Consider the following 15,137-nt stretch of genomic DNA (forward strand, 5'->3'; position numbering starts at 1 on the left):
TATTGACACGGCAAAAGACCGTGCACACTTCTTGTCTTATCATTCGCGGCTGACAGCAGCCGCGTCCGATGCCACATAACTCCCGTTTATAATAATATATATAGTGCCACAATCTTATCTGTTCCGGTGGCGACGTCGCTGTCATTGAATCCAGTGATGCCATCGATTAAATTTTGCCTATTTCTGGTTTAAACGACAACTCATTTCTGCTATTACCTATTTTTATAATTAGGTACATTCATAAGTATAGATAAATCAAAATATAGGGTCGATAGTAAATGAAAGAGGATATAATATATCAAACGACGAACAGAAACAAAATTAGTTCTGATTATGTTCTGATATAAGACATTAAATCTAGATTTTACAATGATATAGGTAATATCCGTGGGTCGTGGGAATAACGAGATAGAAAACTATTGTACTTAATTATTATTTATGAACACTTTATTTTTTCATTTTCTTAAGTAACAAGAAACAAAGAGCATAAAATTAAAAGAAATTCAGGCAATGTACAAAGACTAATTGCCAAAAATCCATTTCTTCTAGCCAACCCTTGATACTCGTAGTGGAAGAAGAAGATGTCATTAATCATCATTATTTCGTCTAAAATCGCTGCAGGTGCGAGAAATTCTTCTTGGTATACTGGCTAAGGTATAGGTACGCAGCTTCACTCACACCTGTAATCAAAGAAAAATAAAGATTATATACTTCACTTATATACATCACGACCCATCCCGTCCCCACTGCTGGGGTACGGGTCTCTCGGGAAAATATTAATAAAATTACATGTGAGTATATGGGTAAAATTATTCGTCATATTTGGCAACACTAACCTGTAGCCGCTGCAACTCGTTCTTTCAATTTTTCAAACGGAATTAAAGGCGTCTGAATACGTTATTTTTCCTGAATAAAAGCCAATATATCTAGTATTACTTTTCTTGCATCACATTTTAGCGCTTTTGGCATTATTTTCACGCAGAAAATCACAAAACAAATTAAATAACGTAGCGTCAGCCTCTTCGCAGAAATTGACAACTCAAATAACGCACAGAGTATGAAATGACGTTTGACAATGACGTCTCGTTAGTACACATTTTGACCACCGGAACAGATAAGATTGTGGCACTATAGGTACATAATCATAGAACTTGGCCAGCAAACGTTAACCCGGATGTCCAAAGAAAAAGAAAACGGCGGCAAAAATTAAAAATCTAACGTCGTGTCAACCACGAATGTGACTGAATGTGTTAATGCAAAGGCAAGTTGAATACCTAGTATCAATAAGCTCTCTAAACTGTGAATAGTATTTGTCACTAAGGGCCACTTGCAGAAACATATTAAATCTAGATTTAGTGTCAAATTTTATATGGACTGACGTTTCTTAAAACGAGATTTGACACTAAATCTAGATTTAATAAAGATAAAGATAAGATAAAAATTCTTTATTCGGTGTCTAGCACCACTCACCAAAAAAATAATAATAACATAAGTACACAAAAAATAAAACAAAAAACGAAATTAAAATTAAAAGTAAAACAAACAAACAAAAGAACATTAAGAATAATTAAAAAAATATATATATATATATATATATATATATAATAGTGTGAGTTGTCCAGCACCGAAAAGGCCCGCGCCTCAGCTTACACCGCTACAGATGAGGTGGCATCCACCCACCTGACGCGGCACTGGTTTTCAGTCGCGTCCTAATATGTTGGTGCAAGTGGCCCTAAGTACTCAAATAACTCAACTAACTTTAGGCATAAGTTAGTAGGTACCTACCTAATCAGTGGCGGATTTACCTATAGGCCAAAAAGGCCAGTGCCTAGGGCGGCAGATTTAGAGGGGCGGCAAATTTAGCATTTTTTTATTTTACAGATTTTTTAAAATATAAATTTACGTGTACACAATCCACATATAAATAACGGACTGTAATATAATCAGTAGGTAGCTATATTCTTTGAATTTAGTGGCAACTGTGGCTGCTGAATCATGCTCAGAAGGGCTAGTACGGGGCGCATTTAAGTCGTGACAAAAGTTCTACGTCGTCGCGCTCGCTCTTGAGGCTGCGCGATGTCTTAAATACTTATGCGCCCCGTGCTACTAGCCAAGATTGTCGCTTTTTCATGCTGCTACAGGATTTTTTTGTACGCTGGCTTAAATAAATGAGTGAAATCGGGAAAGGCAAAACCCGGAATAGAGTGAATTTGAGACGTTGGTCAGCCAGAAAAGAAGCATGTAATAGTTAAAGAGATTCTTGGCATGCATTTATTCTTTGAAATCAATCAAAGATGTTATTACTGAAAAGCCTGTAACGCGACAAGAAGCGGCGGGAATACTTTCGAATTTGGAGAAACTGGAAACGGCCGTAATGGTAGTTATGTGGAATTTTGTCGTATGTACCTACTAAGTACATCGGTGATATTTTTGGACCAAACAGTCACTTGAGTCTACCAAGAATTCGCAGTTTGAAGCTTAATATTTCGTAAACCAGTCATTAAAAAAAAATTGATTGACACCAACGAAAAAAATCATCCCCATTTTACATGTATGGATGGTAACCAAATCAAACCAAATATATTTTTTTCAATATTTTATTTTACCAGCTTGTCGATGTCGTACATTTGTACAAGGTGGATCAAAAGAAGTCATCCTATGTTGATTGCGTCTAATATTTTTTTTAAATGAAAAAAATCGCTTTTTTGTTTTTTTATTAACTATGTTTATTTGAACCTTTAAATTTTTATTCGTAAAGTCTAGAAGATGATATCGGCCAAGTGGGAGCCGTCACAATTGATAGCCCTACGGGCTCCTTTCATGGCATTTCTCATCAATTCAGCGAGAACTTCGGGCGAGAGATTCTCGCACTCGTGTCGAATGTTGTCCTTAAGGGCTTCCAGAGACACGGGCTTATTCACATTAACACGGCTCTTCAAAAAACACCCACAAAAACCGTCTGAAACGGTTCGGGCGATATTGCAGGAAAAAATGACATATACAACGAAAAAAAAGGCGACCCGAAAACTGAATATACACAATTATTTGGCGTTCTTGGGAAGTATGGCTTCCATGGCTTCTCAACTTGTATTCTGCATTAATGTGTCTAGTCCACCAATATCAAAACAAATTTGAAATTGGCGGCCATTTGTACAAATGAGAGCAACTTCCAATAGGGTGATTACTTTTGCGCCACCTTGTATGAAAAATGAAAAAAAATCTAAATATTTTTTTTTTGTATATCTTTGCGAAATGTCAGCTTCATATTTTTACCCGTTTCTGAGAAACAGGGTGGTGACAGATAGGCAGATAGACAGACAGACGGACAACAAAGTGATCCTATAAGGGTTCCTTTTTTCCTTTTGAGGTACGGAACCTTAATTATAAGATTTGATGAAACATTTGAAGATGGTGACAGATAGACGTAGAAATATTATTAAGTTCACAATCATACTAATAACGGGATTAAACTAACAAATTGAATTTCAGAAGTCAGTAGGGGCGGCAAAAATTGAATGGCCTACGGGCGGCAAATTTGTAGATCCGCCACTGTACCTAATTGTCTATCAAAACGAACCCGCGTTATGATGATCCACTGTGTAGTGTGTAAGTAAGTACCACTGATTCACTATACCCAGGTAACCCAGGTAGGTAGTCACTAACTAGATTCAAAATAAAAAATAGGCATTATTTAAAAATTGTATTTAATTTCGAGCTTGTTAACTACATAATTATACTTAGTCATAATTTGAATATAACTGTCATACATACCACATAATATTTACATGTTTTATTTAACTACTAAGTTTTATGTCAATTTATAGAATAACTATTGGAAGGTATTTAGAGGTGGCATTGCGGACAAGCCTGTAATGTAATCAATATCTTCAGTAAACTTAACATTAAAATTCATTTAAGTACCTACCCAGCTTATAGTTAAAATATGGCTTAATTCAGTTCTTTACAATAAAGATTAATAGATACAAAAATTATACAAAGTCATATTCATAATAATTGAAAAAAATTATATAAGTGGACATGTTTAAACTAAGCTTACTCTTTACCGAACTAAATAAACTCAAAATTTTGTAAAGATGTTACGCTACTCCTTAGAGGTAATGTGCCAATATTTTTTTAAAAGAATCATCTGACAGATGTAGTTATGGAGTTATTTTAATTAGAATCTGAGTTGAGCAGAATTTTTATTACTTAGGTAAGTACCTACTTACATACTTATAGAGCAGCCAGTACACAAGGTACTCGTTGCGTGTTTTGAAACTATACAAGGCCAGAACGCACCCATAGTGTACTAGCACTGTATAGTTTCAAGTGAAAAAAAATAATATTTTACTTGAAAATATACACGATTTGTGCGTACTAATCGCGTATACTTTCAAGTTGGGATTTTCTGAATCGTTCTTGAAAATATACATTGCTATTACGCACATTGCTTGATTGGCGTACTGGTCGCATATAATTTATACCTACATGCTGATTCTGATTTACTTAACTATTTAGGTAAATGTACATTACTATAATTTACTTGTTCTGCCTGTCATACCTATAGAATGTTTATAAATAAAGATAAATAAGCTCTAATTTGATTGATAAATTGATATTTATAACAATCATACTTGCAAGCAAGAATACTAATCTCTTATTATTTATATGAATTAAGAGTAATACCTACTACACTCACGAGCAATGAAAAAGTTCCAGTGACGATAGCTGCTGAACGGAAAAGACTAGCTTAATGAAGCCATCGGCAATATTACATTACATTTAACAGCGCATCAAAATATTATAACCAACTAAAAACGTAAATTTTGATCAAATTCTAATATAAATGTTTTAAAAAATTGAGTCATTTTGTGTTGACTTTTTGCTACTTGGACTAATTCATTGCTCGTGAGTGTAGTAGGTATTAACCCTATAGACCTATTACAAACATATTTTTCATCAAGTTTTGAATTCACCGTAATTAATTGTCTTTTATGAATTGTTCAACACCCTCTTCTGAGATTATTTTGACTATTAAAAACAGTTTAATTTAAATCAATTTACTTTTAAACTGTACGATGTAAGCAAAAAACAAGTTACGAAAACAATGCCAAGTGCAGAATGATGATGCAATGTTTAGAAAGCAATAGACTTATTACTATTTCGCATGAAAGAAAGAGAGAGCAACAATTCAAAAGGGCTACCTGGTAACTAATCACGTATAGTTTCAAGTGCTCACATTGCCGCTTGGCACTTGAAAATATACACGATTAGTACGCAGTGGTAACTGCTGCAGTATATTTTCAAGCCATAATTTTGGCCCAACTTACTTGAAAATATACGCGATTAGTGCGTAATGGCCTTGTATACTTTCAAGTAAATCATGGCACCATTTTAATTTGAAAATATACGCGAGCAGTCCCAACCTCTGCGTTCTGGCCTTGTATAGTTTCAAAACACGCGTACTCGTTATCTTGGGTTAAGATAAGTTTTAGCAACACCATGTTTACCTCTAGTGCGAAGCAAGTACGAAATATGCCTAATGACATAACTTAGGCCAGTAATTAAACATATACCTACTTAGCAACATAAACATAGGTAGGTACATATTTAATTAATTAGTTTGTATTAAGTGCTTGCTTCACACTTTGAAATTAAAGAAGTAGGTTATTGGTAGGTATTAGGTTATTGGTAGGTACATATACGCAAAAAGCTATAGAAACATAACTAGGTACTATTTACAAAGAAATAAAAAGAAATATGTTGTTAATACAGCTGACAGTCTTAAAATAATTGTGATACAAAAATAAAATATAAGATTAGATATAGGTAGACACAAAAATAAAATTTAACTACTTATCTAAATATTAATGTACAGAAAAAATGTTATGTGTAAATAATATAACGGTGCGGGGTGTTATCAGCATAAGTCCCTAATTTTATGTAGGTATCTAGGCAAGTACCTCCTGACTGGTAGGTATGAATGTATTAGAAAATGTAAAAAAGGCAAATAATACCTAATTTAAATACACACAACAAACGTAAATACCTAAGTATCTATGTATGTAGGTACTTACATAAACTTTCCCGATTCAATCTTCCCGCACTTTTATATGTAACTTAATTTAAAACTTAACGTTTAATCTCAAAAAATATTGTTACAGTAGGTGGGAGCAAACGTACCAAAAGCATTTTTTTATCAGAAAATACTAAATAATTAAGCAAATGGATACTGAAGGTTAAATGCAGAAATAATAACTTGATGATAAAGTAATACAGTAATATAGTTATAGTAAGAAACAAAACTTTTACTCAGTATTTTACTTAGTATATTCTACATTATTCTGCAAGTACCTACCTTTTTGTGCTGTAAAATATTTGGAAATGTAGGTAGTTATTATCAAATAAAAATAAAGTGTATGAAAAAATTAACTGAGATCATAATATTTAAATTAATCGAACTTTTAACATGTGATTAACCGGATGATAATATTATGGCAGTGCCTACCAAAATTATATTGATCCCACTTAGTCCTTATTTTGATATTTACTTAATATATACCTAATAATTATAAATATCTTACACTAAATTTAAATTGAACTCCTACGTAGAACCAAATTTCATAGCGTTTCATGGACTGACTTAACGATGGCACTCAAGTTTCGAATTTATCTATGAAAATGACGTTGTGATTTGATTAGCAAGACATAATTCTTGAGTGCATGAGTCTACAAATTTAAATATTTTACAAAAACTTAAAAAATATAATTCATATCAACATAAAAAATAAATGCAACTAAAATTAAGACGATACTTAAGTAAGTATTTACAATAAGTAGTTACCTACCTAAAGTTAGAATTAAACTCGGTGTAGGCACCTAATCTTATCTTAGATACTGCACATAAGAATATTTATTAAGTAATAATTATGTACTTAATAATCAGAGTGTTTAAACAGTCGATGATTTTTTTCCATAAGTAGTTAACCAATTCAAGATAGAACGCAGGTGACAATTTTTATTTATCTAAATGATAGCTCCTGTTTTAACTTAAATGAATAATATATCTAATAAGGAGGGTCATTAATCAGGGTACGACACAATAATTATTAGGTCAAGTAACTCCAAACTTTCAACAAACATAAAGTTTCCGTGATAATCGTACATAGACTTTTACAGTCATTATTAAGTATTTATACTTAATCATTTTATTCATATACGTAAAGTGGTTATATGTGTCCAATTATAAAAATCTATCTCACTCATTTTTTTTTTCTGTAAGCTCATTGTGACTGTTCAAATATATTAATTACATGAGTAGCAGGAAAACCGGTGTAAGGCGGCTCCCACACTGCCCGCATCACGTCAGTTAGCAGTTGCGTTGTAGCAGGGCAGTGTGTGAACCGCCTAAATTGTAGAACACTGCTTTCCTGGTAGTCAGTAATTAAACATCTAAGCTGTGCCTAAATAACTTTGCAAATATTATTTTTCATTGGCAAAGCTACAAACAGCTTAGGTAAATCTACTAATTTCTTTGCACCTAACTATACAACAATACTTCATAATCATCATAGTTTTTATACCATAAAATATCGATAACGAGATTCGTTATAACGTCATAGCTTCAGGGCCCTGAGTGTGAGTTTTTACACCATTCGACGTGAATTTGTATGGCGCGGGGAAAGTCGTAAGTAAGCTGTACTAGCTCCACGGTATACAATTTATTCTGCGTTGAATTTCACTTCTCGATCGGTAATAAAAAACCTACACTTAGGGCCCAGAGCAATATTAAATTCACGTGCGCTGTAAAATTAAAAAGTCATGTAGGTTTTACCAATTATCAACATCATTATGCATATAATACGGCGAATTCATTTGTTTTGTATTAAAATGTCGGTCCAATTTTGACATTATGTCACATGAATCGATATAACAGATCGCTAAAAATATAATCAATAGAGTGTTAAGTAAATAGTGTTTGTATCAGATGTCTTTCCCCGTGGAATGTGATATCGGTATAACTTTTTAGTTTCAATAAGCAGACAATGAAGTGGACATTTGAACCTACATACTTTCTATGATAATTTAAAGCATTAACATAAATATCATGTTTGTTTATTTTATCACAATTGACACAACATCACAACACATCGGTTGTATAGGTTTAGGTTCTTACTTTCAACAATATCTCTTTAACCGATCTGGCCATTGATGTGCTTAAATAAAGGTCAAGTCAAGGTGCATAAATAGATAAATTGATAAACACTTCCTTCATAGTGTGTGAGTCTAATGATTTACAATGGTGTGCCGTTAAAAGCTGCACTCGCATTACCTATTCATCGTTTCCAAAACGATAGTGACTTCAAAGTTCTTACGTCGAATGCACTATCGTTATAAAAAAAATAGTTGCTATACAGGATGTTGCAATAGTTGTATACTAAGCCCAAAGTACAAACTTGTGCTCTAGTTACGACACTTGAATATTCGCGAACTCGAAATTTTTTGGTCGCGTGACTTGCTAGTCTTGCTACTATGGGAACTATACATACTTAGGTTCTTAGTTTTTTTTTCACGAATTTCCAAAAGTTGTAGAATTAAAGTTGTTCAGAAAGACTCTTAGATTCACCTCCTTTTGGCTTAGAAACCACTTATGCAACACCTGTATAATACCATACGTACATAGGTACTATTCACTGAGTATTTCTCAATTTATCCACCTTCTACATTTGTTGTCACTGTCTATTTTTCGTTGACCAGACCTATCGAACTTATAGTGGAAAGAAGTTATAGACATTATATTCAAGTGCAGATGGGCAACAAGAGATCAGTTGAAAATGATTTTTAAATTGAATAAAATAGTATATTCGATGTATTTATTAGGTAGTTTTTTAAATCTATTAAACACAATGCAAAATGTGCAGTGTGTAGTTTTTGTGAAGACAGTCATACATTAATAAGTCTAATATCAAATTAGGGCTTACCTATATTTACATAAAATAATGAAATAACACTTTCATGACGTTAAAAAAAACTGTTTCGTATCATTAGTTTATCGACTGAAACGAATGACTTCGGTTATTCCATGTTTCTTACTTATCTTTGCAAGTTACTAACATAGTTTGCAAGAGATAATCCGATTTATTTGTAATACATGCGTTAAAAGTCCGGTCCTTATGCTAAGATTGACTTCTCAGAGTCCATAAGTTCATTATAATCGTGCACCATAAATTGATCAGCCACATAGCCACCATACCAACTCACAGATTGCTTGTTTTTCCCAAAAACTCCGTTGGGAAGTGAAATTCAATAATGTACTTAGTATTCCATATTATATAAGAAAGATGTATGTGTTTACTAAAACAAAAAAGCGGAAAACACGTTTTTAGTGCCTATTTAAAATTAACTGAAAACACTTCCCAATGAAGGCTTCCTAGAAATTGTCAGTCTGTTTTTACTGGTAAGGGGCTAAAGGCGTTCTTCAGACAATAATCTCCCTGATAACCCGTCGGGCCCTCGAGTTGGGGGTGGAGTACCCTGACTCCAGGCTCTCATCATAACTGACGGACAGGTGGGGGGGCTTCTCCTCACCCCCCGCCACGCTCGGCTCACCCCCGCTGCCGCCGTAAGCCTCTGGGAGACCGCTCACTTCGTGGTATTGGGACTCTGAAAATAGCATTGCGACATCGTAAAACAAACACTTTCTACAACTGCAATTATTGAAGAAGCTCTGCGCCAGTATACGAGTTCATAACTAGGTCGAATGGAAATTAGTTCAGTGATTGGCGTTGCCATCGCATTGGGTACATACGAAATGTAATGAGAGGATTAAATGTGTTTAACCCGCTGCGTTGCACAATTATTTTGATCACGCTTCTTGTTCAACGGAGAATTTAATTATTTATCGTGCGTGCGAAACACAAACTTATCGAAAGCTCTTTTAATAAGCACTGAAATGAGATGCGGGAGGTATTCGCAACATCTGATTCATGCATTAATAACTTGAAATGAATAAAATTTTATGCAAGAATTTTAGTCTACACCAAAAACCTATAAATTTATGAATTATATTGACCAAAACATACCCATATGTTGCTCCATGCGTTTTTTAGGCTTGTGCACGGACGCGTAGGGATCGGAGCAGTAGTCTTGTCTGGACGGATTCTGACTGCTCCTGTTGTACGCATCGGGCCCATTCTGCGGCGCCATGTGGGGGTAGGTCTCATAGTCGTCCATGTTGCCGTACCCCCCGCGGCCTATCGCGTTATACTCGTAGTTGCTCTGTCGGTCCATCATCTGGTGTGGGGGTGGCATCCCCACCACGCCATTGGTCGGCGGCACTAGCTTGATCTGCCATAGCGACTCCTGGGAGTGCACGCTGCCCGCGTTGTTAGAGTTGGTGTAGCTGTGCTCGATGTAAGCCTCGTTGCGCCCTGCAATATGAACAAAACACCTCATTAGCTCACTCTGGAGAACTGTAAACACTGCTCCTAATTAATAGCTTGCTGCGTATCTAGTGCTGTGCAAAAAGTTTCCAAAGTGTGCTATTGAAAATGGAGCCAGCCGTGAAAGTTTGCGAGCAGGCATCGGAATTCGAAATAGTTACACAACGATTCGATTTTATTCCGTTCGCGGTTTACCACATAAATTGCTTGTGAACTTTCATTTTGTAGGGCTACACTGGCTACGGTAAACTATCTATTTATAAGTAGGTGTACGATAACTATGCGGAAATGCTAATGGGATTGTCCTCGTGCAGTGGAGTGGAGTCCGTCAGCCAGAGTGTATCCGTTTTTAGGGTTGCGTAGCAAATGTATATGCCTCTACTGTTACTGGGTGTTTTCTCTTGAACGTGGGTGTTCGGAAAATCACAGAGTAGATGAAAAGCTATTTCCACTAAAACAAACAACTACCTCATTCACAAAAATAAAATAAAAAGAAGCCTTCTCCGAACAACAAAATTTAAACAACGTAGTAACCGCATCACGGCGCTGCCTCACTCGAACTTAGCCTTTTTTTAAACTCTTTTTATGAAACTAGAGCAGCCTGTATAATGCGCGGATGATGGAAAACAAAACAATAACCTAGAAGCCTAGAACCTTCGATTCATTACATTTTAACACTTTATTACGAGAGCTAATAGAAATGGCATTTAGGAAGTGGGTTAAGAGCTTCTTACGTATACCTATAGAAAGATATAATACCTTTCCCATTACCTACATAGAAAGGGAAGCAGTGTGAAGTTAACCTTATTTAAAAGGTAAGTAAATTATGCCTAAGTAGGTAACGTATGTTGTAACTTTACAATATAAATAAATACATGCAGTTACTCTGTAGCGGGTACTTTATGTTTATTCAGTGAATTGCTATACTTGATTTAAAACTATGAAGATATATGACTTTTCTGGTTTTATTTAACCTTTTGAGTGTTTTGGGAAGGTACTAAAGCATGCTATAAGCGTGAAGTATTTTTTTAATCCTTTGTTCATTCGATAGGTATACATAAGGTTGTGTTACCTTCACAATCAATCGATTGTCCTTTTGATAGTACATGAAAGAAATAATGTAAGTATAATGATTTAATTAAGTGTGTAATTAAATAAGTGCAGAAAATCATCACTAGTGGTTCTAAGAGTGACGCTAAAAGATGTCGTAAGGAGTCGTAGGTAACTACGAAGTAAGTATTATTTTAAGATAAGTGAAGAGTCGTTTTATAAGTTTGGCATTTGTTTACAGCTTGAAACAGATTGACCATTTCAAATGTATTCTACCTAATTATCATTCTTTAATACAAATAAAAAATACTGTTTCAGTTAGAGACATATGCTTACCTACTTAGCTTTAGTATACAGGCACGGAGTGAATAATATTAATAATAACGTACCTACGTATAATAACAATAATAGCATAACTGAATGTAATAGATAAAATTATACTAGACAATAAGTTATAATAGATAGCATGATTAATATTATTAACCTACGAAGTATAGTTAGCACGCGGCATGTGGTTATTTTTGTCACGAACCTAACTGATTACTGGATTGATCCGACCGGCAATTTATACCATTTATCGCGTTATCTGCATCATAAAATCAAAATACTTTTATGTAAATGGCACCGATCTAGTTTACAAAAAATAGGTAGGTCTAGGTATGCTAGCTATATGTACCTACTAAATGGCCTTGTAAAAAATCGTTACTAAGTAGGTAAAATAAGGTGGTAACTGGGCACCGACGACATAAGGTGGCAGCAGGCGACGAGTCGCAAAAGTTTCTTCGTAATACCTACATAATATTATTAGATCCTAGTGATTTGTCACCCAGAGTCATGTCGCTACTCGCCAAATGAATCCCGAAGAAATACCTACCATAGGTACTAATATATTTTGTAAAATGCATGAGCCCTCTGAAAGCTGTAAAAGTCATAAGTACATAATTATTATCTGTCATTTCTTGGTTTTCAAGGGAAAAGTAACATATAAATTTACTAGGCATAAGCATCTGTCAATCAAACGTAATAGGACTCAAGGTATATTTTACAAAGTATAGTGTCACAGCGTCTCCTATAACCTCACCTCATGTTGGTGGCAACCAATTTTTTTACCTTTACAAATAAACATCACGGCAACAGTACCTACCTGGAGCTACGTTATCGCCGAAATAGATCTAATTTAGTCATTTGGTATAATCGTTCGACTTCAGGCTGTAGTTAATTGATTATGAATGCACGAGAGCGATCCATTACGAGGTGACATGTATATCAGGATAGGTATAGGTATAGTTAATGCCCACTATTGGATGGCATGAAACGTCATTATTGGAAGCCACGCCAGGAGGGTAACTCCGATTTTAATATTATAATGTTTTAGAGTGCAAACGAAACCATGATATAGCTAGGAGCTACGAGTATAATAAGCTTTTCTCAAAGCAATAGTTAACTTATATACAAAGCAACAGCAAGATACACTAATTTTAACATTTATTTATTTATTTATTCTTTTATTGACTCACACCAAGAGTCGAAACTCTAATATCTCTCTCATTCTCTAACTAACTCCTTACAAACAAATCCTTTGTAAGTTAATTCCATGAATACTGGGTAGGTAGGCATTCCCAGTAGATTCAGGTTTCATAATCGCAAATACAGAGTAGGCCCCCAGGCCTGGTTAGCCGCAGCAAGGATCAACATTGACCTAATAGGTAAGTCAACTACACATAATGCCGCAAATGCTTCTGTTTGAAATAGCAGCAAAGGTAATATTCCAGGAAGTTTACAATGCCTGGTAACCGGTGAATGAAAAATAATTAGCACCGACATCACTTACATGTAGGGAAATATAATTAAAAAAAAACACCTTCACCATTTGGTTGTGGCATGTAGTTTAAATTTAAAGGATAATATTTTATTAAGTATACAATATGCAACACTGGTAGCTAAAGATATTTGCCTGACACGATAGTTCTAATGGACTGATGCAATGCGACCATAATAATTATAAACAAATGTTAATATTAGGTACTTACGAAATAAAAATGTTAGAAATTGCAACTTTTTTTTCCAGTTATAATTACACAATAGTGACAATATTTTTTGTTTCTTTTTGGGTTCATTTCTCCTATCCATTTCGCAACCGATGGCATTTATAAAATATGTACATATTTCTATTCCTATAATTACAGTTCAACGACAACAAATACTAGGTGAGTAGGTAACTAATAGATTTGAGAATTAAGGTAACTAGGTCAATTAAATAATTATAGGGCTGCCTAGTGGATATTTACAAATAATGCTACTCGGAACAACTTGTACGGATTTACTGCCACTTTAATATTCAAAAGAGGTTTTAATTTTCGCAGAATTAAGATTCTTATTAGCCTAAGTTATGCTACGAGTGCTTTTATCAAGGAAAGACGAAATGGTTCCCGGAATCTAGAAATGTATTATAAAACTTAAAAGTACTTAAAATACAAATCCTTGTTTGTTTTATCAGTAAGTAGTTTTATGAAAAAAATCTAGGTATTGTTATGTTGCTATCCGACGAACCCTCATAAACGAAAAATAATAACATGGAAAAGTTTCCAAACCAGAATATGACAATAACATTTTTCTTGTCAATACGTCCCGAACAATATTCTGAGAATACAATGATTTAGGTGCTTTCACAAAACTATTTTTATAAGCATAAAATTGTTTTATACCCGTGTCTCGCTCAACTCGGCAGCACTTGCGAGTCAGGGGACTGAAAAGGTGCGTTACCCTATCAACGTACTCCGTACCATAAAATAAAACGAACCAACCACAAACTTATACGGAAATTCCAGAAAGAAAATGGATAGGACCTCATATGTGATCGTTTCCAACTGAATTCTGAATTACATTCATCTACCCAAAGGCTTCAATATTTAAATATCCGAAATAGATATTGATTTATTCCTTTAGGATCCCCGAGGACTAAGGCCTGGCATATATCTGTAATGGTTTTATTCCCACACTCGTTGTGGCATGTGCATATGCTTGAGGAAACCTGGGACTTCCATGATTTATGGAAATTGGTCCGGTCTTCGGTCTAGACATTTCGAATTTGCCTATCAACTTATCCTACATAGTCGATTCTCGTCCTAATAGGAAAAAGTTTGTCCCTCGAGAAGATGGAAAAAAGGTTTCGGACCGTATTCTCAACTGTACATGTAGGTACCATCATAAAGTTACGTGTTCATAGTGTGAGAATAACATGCTGTTACGTAGATATAACTACTTATGTCGAGGCAAAATATGTTTTACTAAAACCTTTCCGGGAGGATTTATTCGATTTAATAGTTGGTCGTCAATAAGTAATTCACATTATACTAATTACGGATAGGTAAACAATCTAAGTATGTTTATGGACTACAATGGACTTACGTATTTTGTATTTATAAAACGCAGAATGGGACGATAACCTGAACCAATGACCTAAACAATTACCTCATTCCCTAACAAGACATAAATAGGAGGCAACGTATAATTAAACAAAGTCAAACAACATAAACCATCAGCTTAACGCCGTTGAGGTGTTCCGTGTGACTGAACACAGCGATAACAAGATAATGGTCCATACACTAGCGAACACAGGAAGCGTAAACCGACAATTTGCGGAAA

At 34.7% G+C, this 15,137-nt stretch overlaps 1 protein-coding gene and 1 long non-coding RNA gene across 2 annotated transcripts in view; both read right to left on the reverse strand.

Moving 5' to 3' along the window:
* Positions 1 to 616: 616 nt before the first annotated feature.
* LOC125489288 lies at positions 617 to 1,018 on the reverse strand. Its single transcript, XR_007266861.1, has 2 exons — positions 837 to 1,018; positions 617 to 680 (listed from the first exon to the last, which is right to left on the reverse strand). It is a non-coding gene; the product is annotated as an uncharacterized LOC125489288 (long non-coding RNA).
* Positions 1,019 to 7,574: 6,556 nt separating this feature from the next.
* Positions 7,575 to 15,137, reverse strand: part of LOC105383285 (hemicentin-1) — a 112,734-nt gene continuing 105,171 nt past the window's right edge. Inside the window, exons 11-12 of the mRNA XM_038119493.2 lie at positions 10,083 to 10,430; positions 7,575 to 9,663 (exon numbers count right to left, since the gene is read on the reverse strand). Coding sequence (XP_037975421.2) covers positions 9,479 to 9,663; positions 10,083 to 10,430 — 533 coding nt within the window. The 3' untranslated portion in view covers positions 7,575 to 9,478. The remainder of the gene's footprint in view (positions 9,664 to 10,082; positions 10,431 to 15,137) is intronic.

Source organism: Plutella xylostella, chromosome 12, assembly GCF_932276165.1.
Source record: "Plutella xylostella chromosome 12, ilPluXylo3.1, whole genome shotgun sequence".
Taxonomy (NCBI): Eukaryota; Metazoa; Arthropoda; class Insecta; order Lepidoptera; family Plutellidae; genus Plutella; species Plutella xylostella.